Source organism: Sceloporus occidentalis, unplaced genomic scaffold (assembly GCF_023333645.1).
Source record: "Sceloporus occidentalis isolate IW3139 unplaced genomic scaffold, rSceOcc1.0.p SCAF_2, whole genome shotgun sequence".
Classification (NCBI taxonomy): Eukaryota; Metazoa; Chordata; class Lepidosauria; order Squamata; family Phrynosomatidae; genus Sceloporus; species Sceloporus occidentalis.
The window spans coordinates 191,520,447-191,536,398 of NW_028316982.1; the positions used below are offsets into that span (position 1 = coordinate 191,520,447).

Consider the following 15,952-nt stretch of genomic DNA (forward strand, 5'->3'; position numbering starts at 1 on the left):
CTGTTTTTGCTTGGCACCAGAATGACATCAGCATTGGTACCAACTGAACCTCTGAAAAGAGGGCATTCCTTAAAGCTCTCATGTTATTCCATAATGTATTGCACCTTCAACAGACCCATTATTCGGCAGACATCTACTTGTATGATGAATAAGACTGAGGGAGAAGGTAGGATTTTGATTCCCTCCATGGTAGAGACCAGAAGATCTGCATCTGGCACAAGGTGCCAGAATGCTATAGGTGATGGAGGCTATTTAGCAACTAATCTCCCCCTCACCTGCTTCTTTGGATCTTCACACTGTGGCCCACAGTCCCACCCTCAGTGCTGTGTAATCGTTATGTAGCTGCTTCATGGTTCAGTAGGAATGTTTACCCTTTTAGCTGTTTTTTTAAATTGTCTGTTCCATTCTTTGTCTACATGAACTGGATGATTGGCTTTGGTTGGTGTCATTAAATAGATTTTCACCTGGCAGGTAGTGAGGAGGTGAATAAAAGTCTTTGGTGATCACTTTTGGCACTCTTTTGGTGTAGGCAAGGGCTCTGAAACCTCCTCTTCTAGAGTACTGAGGTCAAGGGGATGGGGAAGGAGGCTACTCTTGAGAAAAACCTGGGATCCAGGCTCTTGCATGTAGAGTTGTGAGGTGTGGTTGGGAATCCCCTGGGAAACCTTCCAATTATAAAGGCTGGGGAGCAAACCAAGTATTTAAATTGCCTCAGGGTTGAGGGTTTTGCCCTAAGGAAGACAGAATAAGTTGTCAAGGGGTTGACACCTTAGCTGGAGCACCATCAGCTTGCTGCCCCCTCTTGCTTCATTTCCAGGCCAACACATCTTAGATAGGTTGGGTCAAATAAAGTGCCTTTTGTTTACCCTAATTTTCCGTGACTGGTCTCGTTATTTCTATTATTATTATTATTATTATTATTATTATTATTATTATTATTATCCTTTATTTATGAAGTGCTGTAAATTTACACAGTGCTGTACATGCAATCTTTTTAGTTAGACGGATCCCTGCCCTCGGGCTTACAATCTAAAAAGACATGACACAGAAGGAGAAGGGAGTGGTGGAGGGAAAGGGTAAGAGGTCCAGCAGTTCCTCTCTACCTCCCAGGCCTGGACCAAGGCAGATGGACTGGAGGGAGGGCTTGGCTTCATAATGGATGGTTAATCATTTTCCAGGGAAAATACATACTCTCAAGTAGGATAATGCATATACAGTACATAGCAATACAGGAAATGGTTTGATAAACAGGCACCAAAAGAACATCAAATAGTAAGCGACAATTATGCAATGGTAAGCGACAATTATGCAATGCCTAGGAAGGCTTCTCTGAACAGGATGGTTGGTTATCAATATAAGGAGATCCACTCCTTCAACTAATAATTGGCAATCCCACTCCCTCCACACCGGAGGTGGTGGAGCTGGGATTGGCTGTTTGGTGGCCTATCATTGGTGAGAGATGAGGGTTTAAATCATGCCATGGCAGTGTTGCCATGCAATTGGGCTTCGGGGTGCGTGGTCAGTGATTGATTGTCACATTGCCCCCAGACAGCCTCATTCCAATTTATTTCACGACCCACCCACTCTCCCTGGAATAGTATGAAGCTCGCTTGGCTGCTTCTGGGCCAGGTAGGACTTTTTTCTCTTTTCCACGGGTTTTTCGTCTACCAGTGCCACGTGGGAAATTGGCTTGGGTGGTGTCATCATAATCTTGATCTGGCTTAAAACATGTTAATTCTAATTGGATTCATTTAATGATATGATGCATAAATTCTTTGAATTTGATCTCAGTGAGCACCTTGGACACCCTACTGAGTGTTAGGGAAATTTCTCAAAACATACCTACGGGCCTTGTGACCTGGGGGGGTGGCTGAAAGAAATGGACCTTGGGACTGGCTTGAAGGTATACCCCGACTTTAATCTTTGCAGATTGGGAAGGTGGACTTCTTGCTGGACTTCCTGGTGCGGGCTGTCCAACAGCAACTCAACCTATGGACTGTCGTTGAGGGCCCAGGTGTTATCGTCTTTCATGAGCTGCAGAGGTAGTCTGCGGTAAGACACCGGTAAGCAGCTTCCCCTGTCTCCCACATTTGTTTTGCTTGTGATACAAGTTACAGTTCCGTTAAGAACTTAATAAATAGGTCAATAAATGGCCCATACCTTTGTGTCTGGTCTCTTTATTCCATGAGTAGGCTAGCAATGAGTTTTTAGCACAAGATTTTAGCAAACTGACACAGTTAATAAACAAAACATAATACACACATTTAATAGTAACTATTAACTCTGGAATCAGTGTGTATGAGACGTGAATACTTCTGAAGATTAAATAAAATCTTGAAAGAAAAGCACAAGCTTATTTTTGTCATAATTAAAAAGATTCCCCCCTTCTAAAATGTATTTAATTCTGTCTCTCCAATAAAACATTTTTGAAGCATGCAGTTCTTTTTCAGTTCAAAACAACAGCAGAATTCAATATTTCTATCAAACAGGTTACGTTAGCACACCTGTACAACCGTACACATATGCATGTGTGCATGCACACACAAACTCTTTTCATCCCTCAGATTTTATTTCTCTTCTGGATACTAATAGAAAGTAGTAATTCTCAGTTAAAGTGTTGGTGTTCATAAAATGTGGTCGCATGGAAAGCCTAAAGTTCATTCATAAAATCAGAAAGCAGCAGCTCCATTTTATCTGCTTTTCATCATTTATGATTAAACAAGGCACAACATATCAAAGCTACTTTGGGATGTTAGTAAACAAGTAAGCTGAATTGTTTTTATGCCCTCTCTGCTATGGAAGCTGCATATCCATTTTCAGTTTTTGATGGTGAATGTAATGTCTTATTAGCAACATGAGATGTTAAAACACAATTTCACTGATTATTTAGAGATTACTCTATGGATTTAGTGAGCCAGAGTGGTGTAATAGTTTCAGTGTTGGACTAGGACACTAGGAGACCAAGGTTCAAATCCCTACTAAGCCATGAGAACTCACTGGGTGACCTGGGGCAAGTCATTCTCAGTCTAAGAGGAGCCTAGAGCAACTATCATACATCCGCAGGGAGTCGCATCCTGCAGTTTGAGAATCATTGCTGCAGCATGCCCTTGATATTTTACTTCAAATAGCATTCTATCAGTATCCACTCCATATTTATCCTTACTGATTTCATCTAGAACCCTGGAATTCAATAGCAGTCTGTTCAAATCTGAAAATGGATTTTGGTGGGTAGTTTTAATTCTCCATGTCTATCAGAAGTTCCAGATATCTTCGTCCATAGAACTGAAACTTTCTGAGCACAATAAAAGCAAGTCTTATGCAGTTCTTTTGTTCATTATATGCTGACTTCTTGTTTTTATAATTAAATTCATTTTTCAAAAATACTCCACATGTTTTCTCATACAAAAGCAGGCACTCAGTTTTACTACTTTACAGTGCTTGGGGGTTGCATGCTCAAAGTCCCAGCACTGCTAATGAGATTAGAAATCCCAATTATAATAACGAATAGTGTCGATTTGCTACTAGAGTACTCTAAAAGGAAAGCACAAGATAGCAAAAGAAAGAAACCAGGGAATAATAAAATCCAAATCGTTATTATTGTATTTTTCAGTAAATAGCACATTGCAATTCCCTTTTCCCTTACCATCCCAGCCCACTTTTTATTCTGTGAATAATGACTGTGTGAAAAAAAAAATTGAAGCTGATGACAATCCTAGCCTTATTAAATCGGAACTGCAAAACTTCTGTGTTATATTCCAAAGGTCTTTGTTCATTCCAAATTTACATATGTTGACATAACTCATTTTAAAAATGGTCTTTATAAAATAAAAATAAATATTATTTAGTTATATGATCTGTAGAAACTAATGGAGTCAAAATAGATTATACTTTACCTTATGTTCCTCCACCTGTCGTTTCAAATCCTCAAGATCTGGCCCCAAAGGTTCTGACTCAATCCTTTCTGTTCTTTCTTCTGTTTTAGTTAACCAGTCAGATAGTTGCCTTAGCTGCTGATTTTGTAAATCCATTAGAATGCGATGTAAACTAGAGGGGGGGGGGGGAAATAACCTCAGTGAGTTAAAAATCAGACAAATATGGAAGTACCATATATTCTCAATTATAAGTCGCTTCATGTATAGGTTGTGGGCAGGTTTGGGGACTAAAATTATGGATTTTGATATGACCTGTTGATATGCTAAGAGTAAAACTTAGAGGCATGTAACAAACGATAAATCTAAAGGGTGAAGCAAAAGAAAACAATGCCAAAACAATTACAAAATTCTAGTAGGCATAACTGTTTGTGCTCACACTTAAATTTTATATTTGTATTTTTATACAGTGGAACCTTGCTTTATGTGAGGGATCCGTTCCAGACCCCCCCCCCCCGCGCGCATAAGGCAAATTCCGCCTATGCTCAAGCCCAATTAATTTGAATGGGGCTTGTGTGTGTGGCGGTGTGGCGACATGGGCGTGCGCCCATTCATCTGAATGGGATGCATCACCCCTTGCGCCCCGCGAGCTCCCCGTGGATTGAGCACATGTGCTCGCAGGCGCGATGTACTTTTATGATGTTAATTATACAATTTTAATTGTTGTGTTTTATATATGTTAGCTGCCTTGGGTTCCACTTTGGGAGAAAGGTGGGATAAAAATAAATGAATAAATGAATGAATGAATGAATGAATGAGTGAATGAATGAATGAATGAATGAATGAATAAGCTTTTGGGGTCAATTTTTTGACTAAAATTTCTAGACTTATACATGAGTAGAAACAATAGATACATCAGTCCCTTGTGCATTATGGACTACAGAATAATAATAATAATAATAATAATAATAATAATAATAATAATTTGTTTTATTTATATACCGCTATTCCAAAGATCATAGCGGTGAACAGCAAGTAAGCTAATTAGCAAGTAAGCTAATTATGTTAATCATTCCTGCCCACATTTTTGTCCTGGAAAATTTTTGAAACTGCAGATGCTGCAGAGCAGGCTGAGATGGCTTCTCCATCAGATTCTGTGGCATTGGAGATTATCACACACAGACAGGATAGGGATGGGATCGCTCCCTCATCCTTATCACATCCGTGGCAATGATCATGCAAAAGGCTTTCAGATCGTTGCACTGATCCTGTCATTATCCTGTCATTGATGTGGCATTGAATTAACAGGAACTTCCATTAATGCAAAATGCTGGGCAATGCCACTTCAATGATGGGACAATGACAGGACTATGACAGGATCAGCACAACACCATCTGAAAGTTTTTCTCATGATCCCTGTCACTCACACTTTCTGTAAAGGATAATGTCCAGATAAGCACAACATCATCTGAAAGTCCTTCCCATGATCATGCAGAAAGGATGGGACGGGGACAGGACGGGACAATGATGTCCTGCCTGGAAGAAAAATCTTGCACCTGCTGACATTCCCCTCCACATAGGAAGTTTCAATAAAAGATACCTTTCCTATTGAGGATACAAAATAACAAATATATGTATATTACAGCTCTATTTAAAATCATGCTACTAATGAATCAGCTCAACTGGACAGACATAGCAGCCTTCTGGACAGTTTTATACAAGGAAACAGTGACCCTAATCCTTCCAGTATAATAAGCAGGTACGATTGGGTGTTTATGCCTGTATATACACTTTATTGCTTTTTGAAAAAGGTGTCCAGCAATTTCTTTTCAAGGCCATGATACCAATGGAGACAGAGGCTGTTCTTTCTTTCCATGATGCTTAAGACCATCCAGAACATGGCTGGATGCAGCCATCCAGCCGATCCATGGCTGGGCAGATAGAGCTATAGCTAACACACACAGAGCTGTTGATGTGCAACAGAAGAAGCAGCTCTGTAGAGACTTTTGCTCCACCAGAACAATGTAGGTTCTTGGACAGTATCTCCAGTAGAATGCTTGAGTTCTATTTGCGACCATGTTTTAAATTGTTTTGAGCCTATAAAAAGACAGCAGTAATCTGGAGGCATATTTAAAGACAAGAATTCAGAGGAAGTGTGGTTAAAAGTGGACACCAGTCAAATACCTACAGAACAAAACATACTTTTACAAAGTGAATGAATCATTCCCTCCAGCAGCCCACATTATTTGAGAGTCATGCTGTCAAATGTCACTCTGAGCAAAGGACAGTGACTGAAGTAGATTTGGTAAAAATATAGGGCAGGTCACACAATGGCATTCCCACAACCCTTTTTAAAAACTTGAAACAGTTAAAAAATTAAAAGTTTTTATTATTTTTACTTCTTTCTTCTAAAAATATGACTAGTAACACCCCAATGATGTTTCATGCAAAGGGGACCCAAGGGCTCTGAAGGTTTTCCATGCCTGATGGGAGGGAGAGGAGAGGTTTTAGATGTTAACAATGCAGTCCTGTGCATTGTTTTAAATATGCTGAGAAATCAGCAAAAAACAAAACAATAAAAAACCCAGCATGTTTGTGTGAGGGAGGAGTGGTTTCTTCTCTAGTTAGTAAATTAATGCCACATTTTTTTTGGCTGAATCATTCGTTGTAATATTGCTCATTGTGGATCTGTTATATTTATATCATGCTTTTCCTTCAGCGTAGTATTCCTTCCTTTTTACTCCATAGCAACATTGTGCACTAGGTTTAAGGTCGCACAGTCTGTTTCGTGGTTATATTGGGAGCCTCACCCAATGTATATTCCAGTACAGAATTTTTGTTTTTGTTGTTATTGCATGCCTTCAAGTCGTTTCCAATTTATAGTAACCTCTCAGAAGTTTTTCTTGGCAAGATTTGTTCAGAGGGGGTTGCCTTTGCTTTCCTCTGAGGCTGAGAGAGCGTGACTTCCCAAGGTCACCCAGGGAATTTCCATGGCCAAGTCAGGATTCAAACCCTTGGTCTCTAGAGTTCTAGTCCAGCATTTGAACCACTATACCATGCTGACTCTCTACACATCTTTTTGCATCACATTATTTCTCTCATGTTAATCAAATGCTACCTGCTGCCAAGCTATTTTCATGGATTGCTTTCTTGTGTTATTATGGATACATTGCAGATTAATCACACACTTAGCTGTCTCTCTTACTTGACTATCACTGGTTGCTTCGGCTCTAAACCATCAGGAATGGAAACTGTCCATAAGAGGCAACTATGAAAAGCTATTCAAGATATAATTAACAGACCATTCATCTGTCATCCTGTTGCTATGCTCAACTGGAAACAACAAAAGGAAGAATCTGGAAGCAGTAAATGTAATTAAAATCTCAATAGCACTTTGTTATATTGCACATGATATTGCCAAAATTGCATTAAAATTTAAAAAATCACTACATATGAGGTCGAGAGAAAAAATAGGTGGAGAACACTGAATACACAGGAATTGACTATTTTGTCAACAATGCCACCTGCATGGTCTGTAAAAACTAAAAGAACAAAAAATGATTTTTTAAAAAATAAAAAAAAATTGAATGTTGAAACAGCTTGAAAGCTACTTTTAAAAATTAGCTACTTGTAGTTTGTTAGAAAGCTCCTAAAGCAATTAATTGGGTTTTATAGCTGCAATTTTTGAAAATGTAACTTCTGGCTTTTATTTTTCTGAAAAGTAATAGAATAATCATTCTACATTTCATACACAAACTCTCACGCACACTCATGCACACTCACACACACACACACACACACACACACACACACATGCTTTTGCACGTGTAAAAAAAGAGAGAGAGAGAGAGAGAACCAGAGAATGGTATAACAGTATGGTCTGACTCCCCTGCCCCCAGAATGGCAAACAAGAAAAATGTATAGCAACATTTTTTAAATATGAAAACTACACTGAAAATTCTGATTTAAAATCTTCCCAAATGCTGTTTGTTTTTTTAAAAAATCTCTCTAGGTAAGATTTTTTTGGGGGAGGGGGAAGTATCCTGTATATTGAACTCAAGTAATTGCACAAAAAAGACACATCCACAGAGCATTCCTAGAATAATGGTTTCACATGTGTAGTCTACTCAGAAGACATAGTGAAAAGCTGCACAGTACAAAAATTCATTTTATCAATACCTTTTCAGAGTTAAAAGGATGAATAATCAATTCAGAAGTAACAGTCATTGGATTAGTTTGGAGAAAGCACAGGCAGCAAATTCAAAAGGCTTCCAATCAACCCTTTTGCATTTGGTAGTGGTGGTGGTAGTGGTGGTGATAGTAATAAGAAATGAACATTTACTGTACACTCAAGTTGACTTCTTTGGATAAGAACACTGATCCATCCCAGTGGCTCATGCAATCCTAAATTAGTCTATTCAGAAATAAATATTTAGTTCCACATACTTGCACTCATTAATCTGCATAATCCAGTTAAAACACCCAGTGAAAGGGGGTGGTGGACACCTCCCAAATTTATTTCAAAATCCTTGCTCTTTTCATTTCCCAGGGCCACATGTGGCCCACATATCCTGTTCCACTTCTCTTTAGGCAACAATAGTGGAATAGTTTTTTGTGGGTATTTCAGGCTATGTGGCTATGTTCTACAAGAGCTTATTCCTGATGTTTCACCAGCATCTGTGGCTGGCATCTTCAGAGAATGCTGACCTGGAAGAATGCTGACCATATACTGTGTGACCCTGGGTAAGGAGGAGTGATTCCCATGTTAACACAGTGTGTGTGTGTGTGTGTGTGTGTGTGTGTGTATACCTACTCTCTTCCAGGTCAGCATTCTCTGAAGATACCAGCCACAGAAGCTGGTAAAATGTCAGGAATAAACTCTTCTAGAACATGGTCACACAGCCCAAAAAATCCACAAAAAATCTATGGATGCCAGCCATGAAATCCTTTGACTTCACAAAAGTAGCTTGGCCTGGTTTCTTTTTCTTTCTTATCTGCTCCCCCTCCCCACTATACAGGGGGTCTGTATCTCAGTCACTCTAACGACATACTTTTTTTTTTTTTTTGCATGGACACAGGATTGGGCATCTTGTCCTTGGTGGGAAATAAGTTCTGTTGTGCTAAATAGGATTTATATGGAGTAGACCCACCTACTAGGCTACAGCTCATACAAGCCTGCATTGCATTTTGCTAGAAGGTACTTATTAAAAATTCTATGAAAATTACAAGTGCCACCAAGTAGCTTGACATAACACACTAAATAGCATTAGCACTGTAACCTGACCAAAAATCTCTAGTGATTCTCTCACTTGTCATTCTTCAGGAATTTGTCAGGAATGGTTCACATTCCCTATAAGGGATGAGCTAGTTGAAATATCTTATTCTCCACAGAGTAGAGAGATGAAGAACACGATGCAACACTCCCTTCTTGGATGGGGAGAACAAAAGGAGAAATTTAGATCATTACCCTCCAAACATTTTTTTTGTACTCCACAGTACAAAAACACTTCTTTGCAAGCACATTCCCCTGTTCCATTTCTCCATTCACAGGAAGAAATTGCTAACATAAGAAATGTTAAACTGTGGTGGGCTTAACATGAAAACAGTTGTTTAAAATTACATTATCCTGTTCCTGAAACACACCATATCCCTCAAAGTAGGCATCTAAGTAATATCCAGATTTTTTTCATCATGATGAGACAGGTGACATTGTGATAATCTGTAAAAAGAAAGCACTAAATTGAGGCAATAATAATGTAAAAAGGTCTGTAATTTTCACCATAGGTTTTACGTAAATATTTGGGTGGAGCAAATGCATGAAACCCTCACGTGTTTTCTGTACCTTGGTGTGTATGTGGTTCCCCCCCCCCCTGCAATAATGCTTTCTGAGATTAAAACACAGCAACAACCACATTTCTTCTATGTGAAGATGGGATAATAATCATCATAGAATAAACATGTGTAAAGGTGATAGTTCTAAAATAGCTATTTAATTGGACATTTTGATTTTGAAAGTAGAGCTCCCTGAGACAAGCTTATTGAGGCAGTTTTCTGATTTCCTGTATGTTTTTAACATAATGCAAGCTATACATTGAATTTTATGGCAATCAGTGAATAAAATGAATTGTATTAAGAAAAAAACTAAGGTGGAGCTCAAAGGACCCAACACAGCTTTAACAGTCTGCTGTGTCACACTGAATGAAAATGAATGAAATGTTCAGAAAATAAGGGTGGAACATAATTTATGCATAAATTGACATTATGCAAAAACAGGCAGGACTAAATCCATTTATCTCAGTTTGTATAGGATAAAGCTGTTGGCAAGTTTCCATTAACATTTGAACTAAAGCTCCAATCTGATGGTATTGACTACATTAAAGTATATGAAAAGGACTAGATAACTGGATGCCACATACAAGGTAAATTCAGGCCGACAGAGATATGACATAATTTGTTAGTCTAGAGGGATAAGGAAAAGAAAAGGGATGGGACCTTGATATAACTGAGTAAATTGTGTACTAAAGGCTTCCTTCATCAACACAGAACAAGAACATAATGAGAATATCTGAGAAGGTTCATAATTACTAATTGTGCAGTATTTTACATAATTTCTCCCATACTTCCCATAAATGGAAATGACAATGTCACAAAGAAAATAGTTTACTTGGCTCATTTGGAATATATACACATTGATGAATAATAGCATCACCAATAAGGTTTGGCCAATGTTCTGAAACTGCTATCTACAGCTTATACATTGTGTGGATATTTGCCTGTCTCTTTTAACTTAATTTTAACTTTAGCCTGCTTTATTATTAAACTGGTTTACAAGTGGAATAGTCAGATAGCAAGGTGTACCCACTCTCTTCTTGAGGCTAATGGTAGGCATAGTCTGAGTGGGATGTTGTTTGTTTAAACTGATTTTCTAGAAGCATAGCCAATGATGCCTTCTTCTTTCATTAGCAGAAGTATATTGTTGGACCTTTATTTGTTTTGCTTGGTCTTGGACAAAGGTTATGTGGCGGGCACTACATAAAAATTCTGTATTAGTCCAAGTGAAGCATACAAAGTTCTTTTTAACTTCCAATATCACTGCACTGGTAAAATATATGGAATCTTCTTATACACTGTAATTGATTGATTTCAGATTATTGTATCCTTTCTCTATCAACTGTTTTCTTAGGCAATTTGAGCCACTTTCAGTAAACAGTCAAATCATAGTATCTTAGTCTTCACCAACCCATGATAGCTGGGAAAATTCTACACAATTATACCCTCAGCATTTACAATGCATACTTTTATATCTCATCATATTTTGCAAAACTATATTGAAATGTTGCTGTTTGGTAATCAGTGTCAGTATTTCAGCTCACAAGGAAATTAATTTCAATGACATGGAAATATATTTGCTGTATAAAGTAGGATATGACATATGACAGTGATTTAATTATAACATAAGTCAATATTATTGGAGACAAGGAACATTATGGTTGAATATGACCTTATTTTTAAAACCAATTTTATTGCTGTTGTTCTTCATCTACCTTTGTAATGTATTTATGCTGCCACTAGTTTTACAGAGGTTTTGATTCGGAAATATAATTTCCAGGATAGTGATGAAATCTTTCTCACAGTTTGTTTTGCATAGTTTCCCAGTGCAAAATAGATTTCTCTATTTTGGGAAATCTGATAGATCTGGATTGCACCCATTTGGGGGAATGGACCAATTTTAGACCCAGCTAATAATAGACCCACCTATTGTTTATTACCTCTTTTGGGGCTTTCCTCTGGAAGTGATGCCTCCTTTGCAAAAAGACAAGAATGCACATTCCAGTGTAATTATGCTATCTAACATAGTACCCACTAAAACTGCACTCTGTCACCATAGCCTTCAACTAGCACTCCCTGGTCAGTCCTGAACACAGCTTTGGTTAATGCATTACTGCATGAAGGAATAAAAAGAAAATATTAAACACCATTTTTGCCAGTGATAATAGTTAATACTTTTCAGTGACAAGTTGCAAGCTATGTGTCACCCAGTGGCACCAAATCTGCCCTCTAGTATTAGGTTCAGTAGAATGATAGATTGTGGAAAATTATATGCTGTAGCAAGAATATCACAATGACAATTATATATAATTCCCTTTTATGACCAGTTGCAATGGGAGTACAAAGGGGACAATGTTTCTAGTTCAAGCATGGCAATGCCTGACAGATTTTTTTTGTTTGTTGCAGAAGGCAGGTTGTAGCTCTCTGACATTTGTTTCAGTTTTCATGATGAATTTTTTACAGTGCTTGTCTGTACAAAGTCTTCAGACATTCTAAGTAATCTTATTTTTGTAGGATGCTTCTTCTAATCAAAATAATTATAGTTTATCCAAGTAGAAGAAAATAATACATGATTACATTGTACGTTGTCCTCAAGCATTTACTTCTTCCAAGGACAAAACTGATTATCCTGACACCAGCCTCATACTGCTAGAGACTTGTTGTTCAAAGCAACTTATGCAAACTGGAGCAAAAGACTCGCAGCCTTGTGTGTTTACTGAATCAGAGGTGACTAGAGAAGTTGCAGGTAGAGGTTAGATGCACATTAGCAGGGACTATAAGAACACACAAAGGGGATCAGAGCAAACAAAATGTAACAGAATTAAAATACAGTTCACAATCTCAATAGCAATAAAACCAAAAGTCTTTTTAAAAAGAAACGTATTTAAATGTCAGCAGAGCACAGAGCAAGAAGAAGACAATATAATATTCTTGGCCTGGTGGTTTCATATATAAAGAATTGCAATACAGAACTCTCATTCTCTCCTGTGATTCCATCAGGCTCAGATAAAAAAAATGTTGAGCAGAAGAGATGAGCAGATTCACAATGGAGGAGAGGAAACTTATTAGAAGGCAAACAGGAAAATGATCTACCCAACAGTGTAATAGCTTTTTATAAATCTTCACTATGTCTCTATTAGAAACACAGGCGGGATACATACCGCCATATAGTACGTATAGGATACGTACTAGGGTTGGGAAGGGGCGGTGCTTCCGCACCCCCCTAACCCTAGTACGTATCCTATATGTACAAGATGGCGGCGCCCCTTCCACATGGGCGCCGCCATCTTTACGTATCGGACGCTGAGCGTCCGTACGTGTCGCAGCCTTTATGACATAGCGAGTGCGCCCCTGGCGCCTCGCTACGTCACAAACGCGACTGAAAAAGAAGCTCCATTTTGGAGCTTCTTTTTCGGTCCGCGCGGGAGCCGCGCCGTCTGAAGGCTCCGGCTCCCCCACGGATCTACCGGTGGCGGCGGCAGACCGCCGCAAAGCGGCGGTTTGTACCCCGCCACAGTGTGCATTTCTGTCTTGTCTTAAAAAAAGGGGAAAGGAGCATTACAGAGGTGAAAACAGTGCAAAAATATTTTGATTTGATTGATTATTCTCTCCTCTCCATTTTAAGCCATGGACAGACAATGCTTCTCCTCAATCCTGTGATCAGGACTAGATGCTGCGCCCACAGGTAGCCTGTGGAATGGATAGAATTAGGCATTTCCTCCTAAGTCCACCCTTCAACACTCCTTTTCTGTCTCTGTGGACAACATTTCTATTCAACCAGTCCAGCAAGCCCGCAGTCTTGGTTTTATCTTTGATTCTTCTTTGTTGTGTATCCCTCAGATCCAGACCACAGCCAAAGGTTGTAGATTCTTTTTGTACAATATTGCCAAAATCCGACCATATCTCTCCGCCTCCACTGCCAAGATCCTGGTCCATGCCCTAGTGGTCTCACGACTTGATTACTGTAATGTCCTCCTGGCTGGGCTTCCTCTTTCTCACCTCCATCCTTTAATTTCTGTCCAGCATTCAGCTGCTTGCATCATCACGTCTGCCCACCGCTCTGACCATGTCTCTCCTGTGTTGGCATCCCTTCACTGGCTCCCCCTCCCTTTCCGCATTCAGTATAAGCTCCTGCTGTCGACGTTTAAAGCCCTTCATGGACTGGCCCCTCCTTACTTATCTGACCTTCTGTCATGGCCAGCCAAGAGCAGGTCTCAGAGGATGAGGAGGAGGATGGGGCTCCTCCAGAGCAAGAGCTAATTGAGGTTACACCAGGTGCTCATCCTGCTCCAGTGCAAGAGGTACTTGAGGCTACACCAGGTGCTAATCCTGTTCTGCCAGAATCCAGCCCTGATCTCCCAGCCCCAGAGGAGGAGGCTCAGCCAGTTCCTAGTGCTGATGGGATTCCTCTGGTGGCACAGCAGCCTAGTGGTGACTCTAGGGAGGAACCAGGCCTGGAGGTTCCCTCCTTTAAACAACGCAGGGCTGAGAGTGCTGGCAGACGCAGGTCCAGGAGGATTGCTGAGAGACAATTGGCAAACAAGCCTCAGCTGGTACTGAGGAGGGAATCTCCTACATAATAAGCAGGGGGACACCAATTAAGTGCCACAGTTTATTGCATGAGCCTTTGATGTGATTGCTGCTGGCACTGGCTACTTGTATCCTGACACCTTGTTGCCTTGACTTTTGGACCTTGGAACGAACTGGACTCTTGCTACCTTCTGGGTGCCCTGACCCTGGACTGGACTGACTACTCTGACTTCTGTTCCCCTGACTTCGGCTTTGGCTTTAAGATAGCTCTCTAACACTCACTCCTTGCAAGGTTTGTGGACTGCTTCCAGTTGCTTTGCTAGTTGCCTTGCTAAGCCATTCTTATTGGTGTTGTTTGTGTGTGCTGGCCACAGTCCAGGACACCTTATTTCTCCTCAACCTTCCCATTTCCTCTGCCCCATCTCGGATCTGGCCCTTTTCACTCGCTGCCCCTCACTCCTGGAACCTTCTTCCCCTGCGAGTAAGAGCCATCACTTCTTTAACCAGCTTCAAGATGGAGTTGAAGACCATCCTGTTCAGAGAAGCGTTCCCAGGTATTGCATAATTGTCACTTGCTATTTGATTTTTTTTTGTTACCTGTTTTATTGAATAGTTTCCTGTATTGCTATGTATTTTATATGTATTATCCTACTAGAGAGGCAGGCTAGCTCCAACAGGCCTGTCTGGAAGAAGATTAACCATCCATTAAGAAGTCAAGCCCTCCCTCCAGTCCATCTCCCTTGGTCCAGGCTTTGGAGGTAGAGAAGAACTGCTGGACCTAATCCCCTCCCCACCACCACTCCCTTCTCCTTTTGTGTCGTGTCTTTTTAGATTGGAAGCCTGAGGGCAGGGAACTGTCTAATTAAAAAGGTTGTATGTACAGCGCTGTGTAAATTTACAGCGCTTTATAAATAAAGGTTAATAATAATAATAATAATAATAATAATAATAATAACTTCAGACTTAACCTTTTTGGAATTGTTCCCTATTTTAGATGTGGTATGTTTATGGACAAGCGCGTTGGCAAACTCTGTGGTTCGTTTCTGGTGTGACAACATGGCAGTTGTTCAAGTAATAAATTCATTGATTTCCAAATCACCCAGGGTTATGAGATTAATCCGTACATTCATTTTGCATTTTTTGACACATAACATTCTCTTCACAGCATCTCGCTAACTACCCATTGCTAGGTGCACTCACAGGGGGAAGCATTTATCTTCATGTAGGGTTGGATTTACACACAAGCTAAACGCATAGTAGTTCTGGATTATGAAACAATGGTTCTATGCACAAAATATTAGTACCATGGGTTATATGGTACCTTCAAATATATTTTAAAAATAATTTCAACTTCGCATAGCTAATACACTTTCTTGGGGAGGGGTCTAACAAGAATGATAGGGAAAGTAGAATGCAGCTGAGAAGAACACCACATGCCAGATGGATAGACTCAAATTACAGAGGTCACAGGCCTGAATTTACAGGACCCAAGCCGAGCAGTTGAAAACAGGGGGTCTTGGATATTTTTCACCCACAGAGCTGCCAGGAAATATGGGAGACTTGAGGGCATCTGACAACAACAATGAGACCTCTTAAACCTGACATATTTTAGGATTTCAGCAGATCCTATTCCAACATGTGCCTTTGTGATAACCTTACAGTCAACTATTTGAAACCTGAATGCTGGAGCATTCCTATTTACAAAATAAAAGATACTTCATTCC

General features: G+C 39.8%; 1 protein-coding gene across 8 annotated transcripts in view; it reads right to left on the reverse strand.

Moving 5' to 3' along the window:
• The window catches only part of LOC149319486 (dystrophin-like), a 1,434,671-nt gene that overhangs the window by 845,623 nt on the left and 573,096 nt on the right, over nt 1–15,952 (reverse strand). For all 8 annotated transcript variants that reach the window (XM_089511816.1, XM_089511819.1, XM_089511811.1 and 5 more), the window contains one exon: nt 3,894–4,044. In XM_089511816.1, the coding sequence (XP_089367942.1) occupies nt 3,894–4,044 (151 nt within the window). The remainder of the gene's footprint in view (nt 1–3,893; nt 4,045–15,952) is intronic.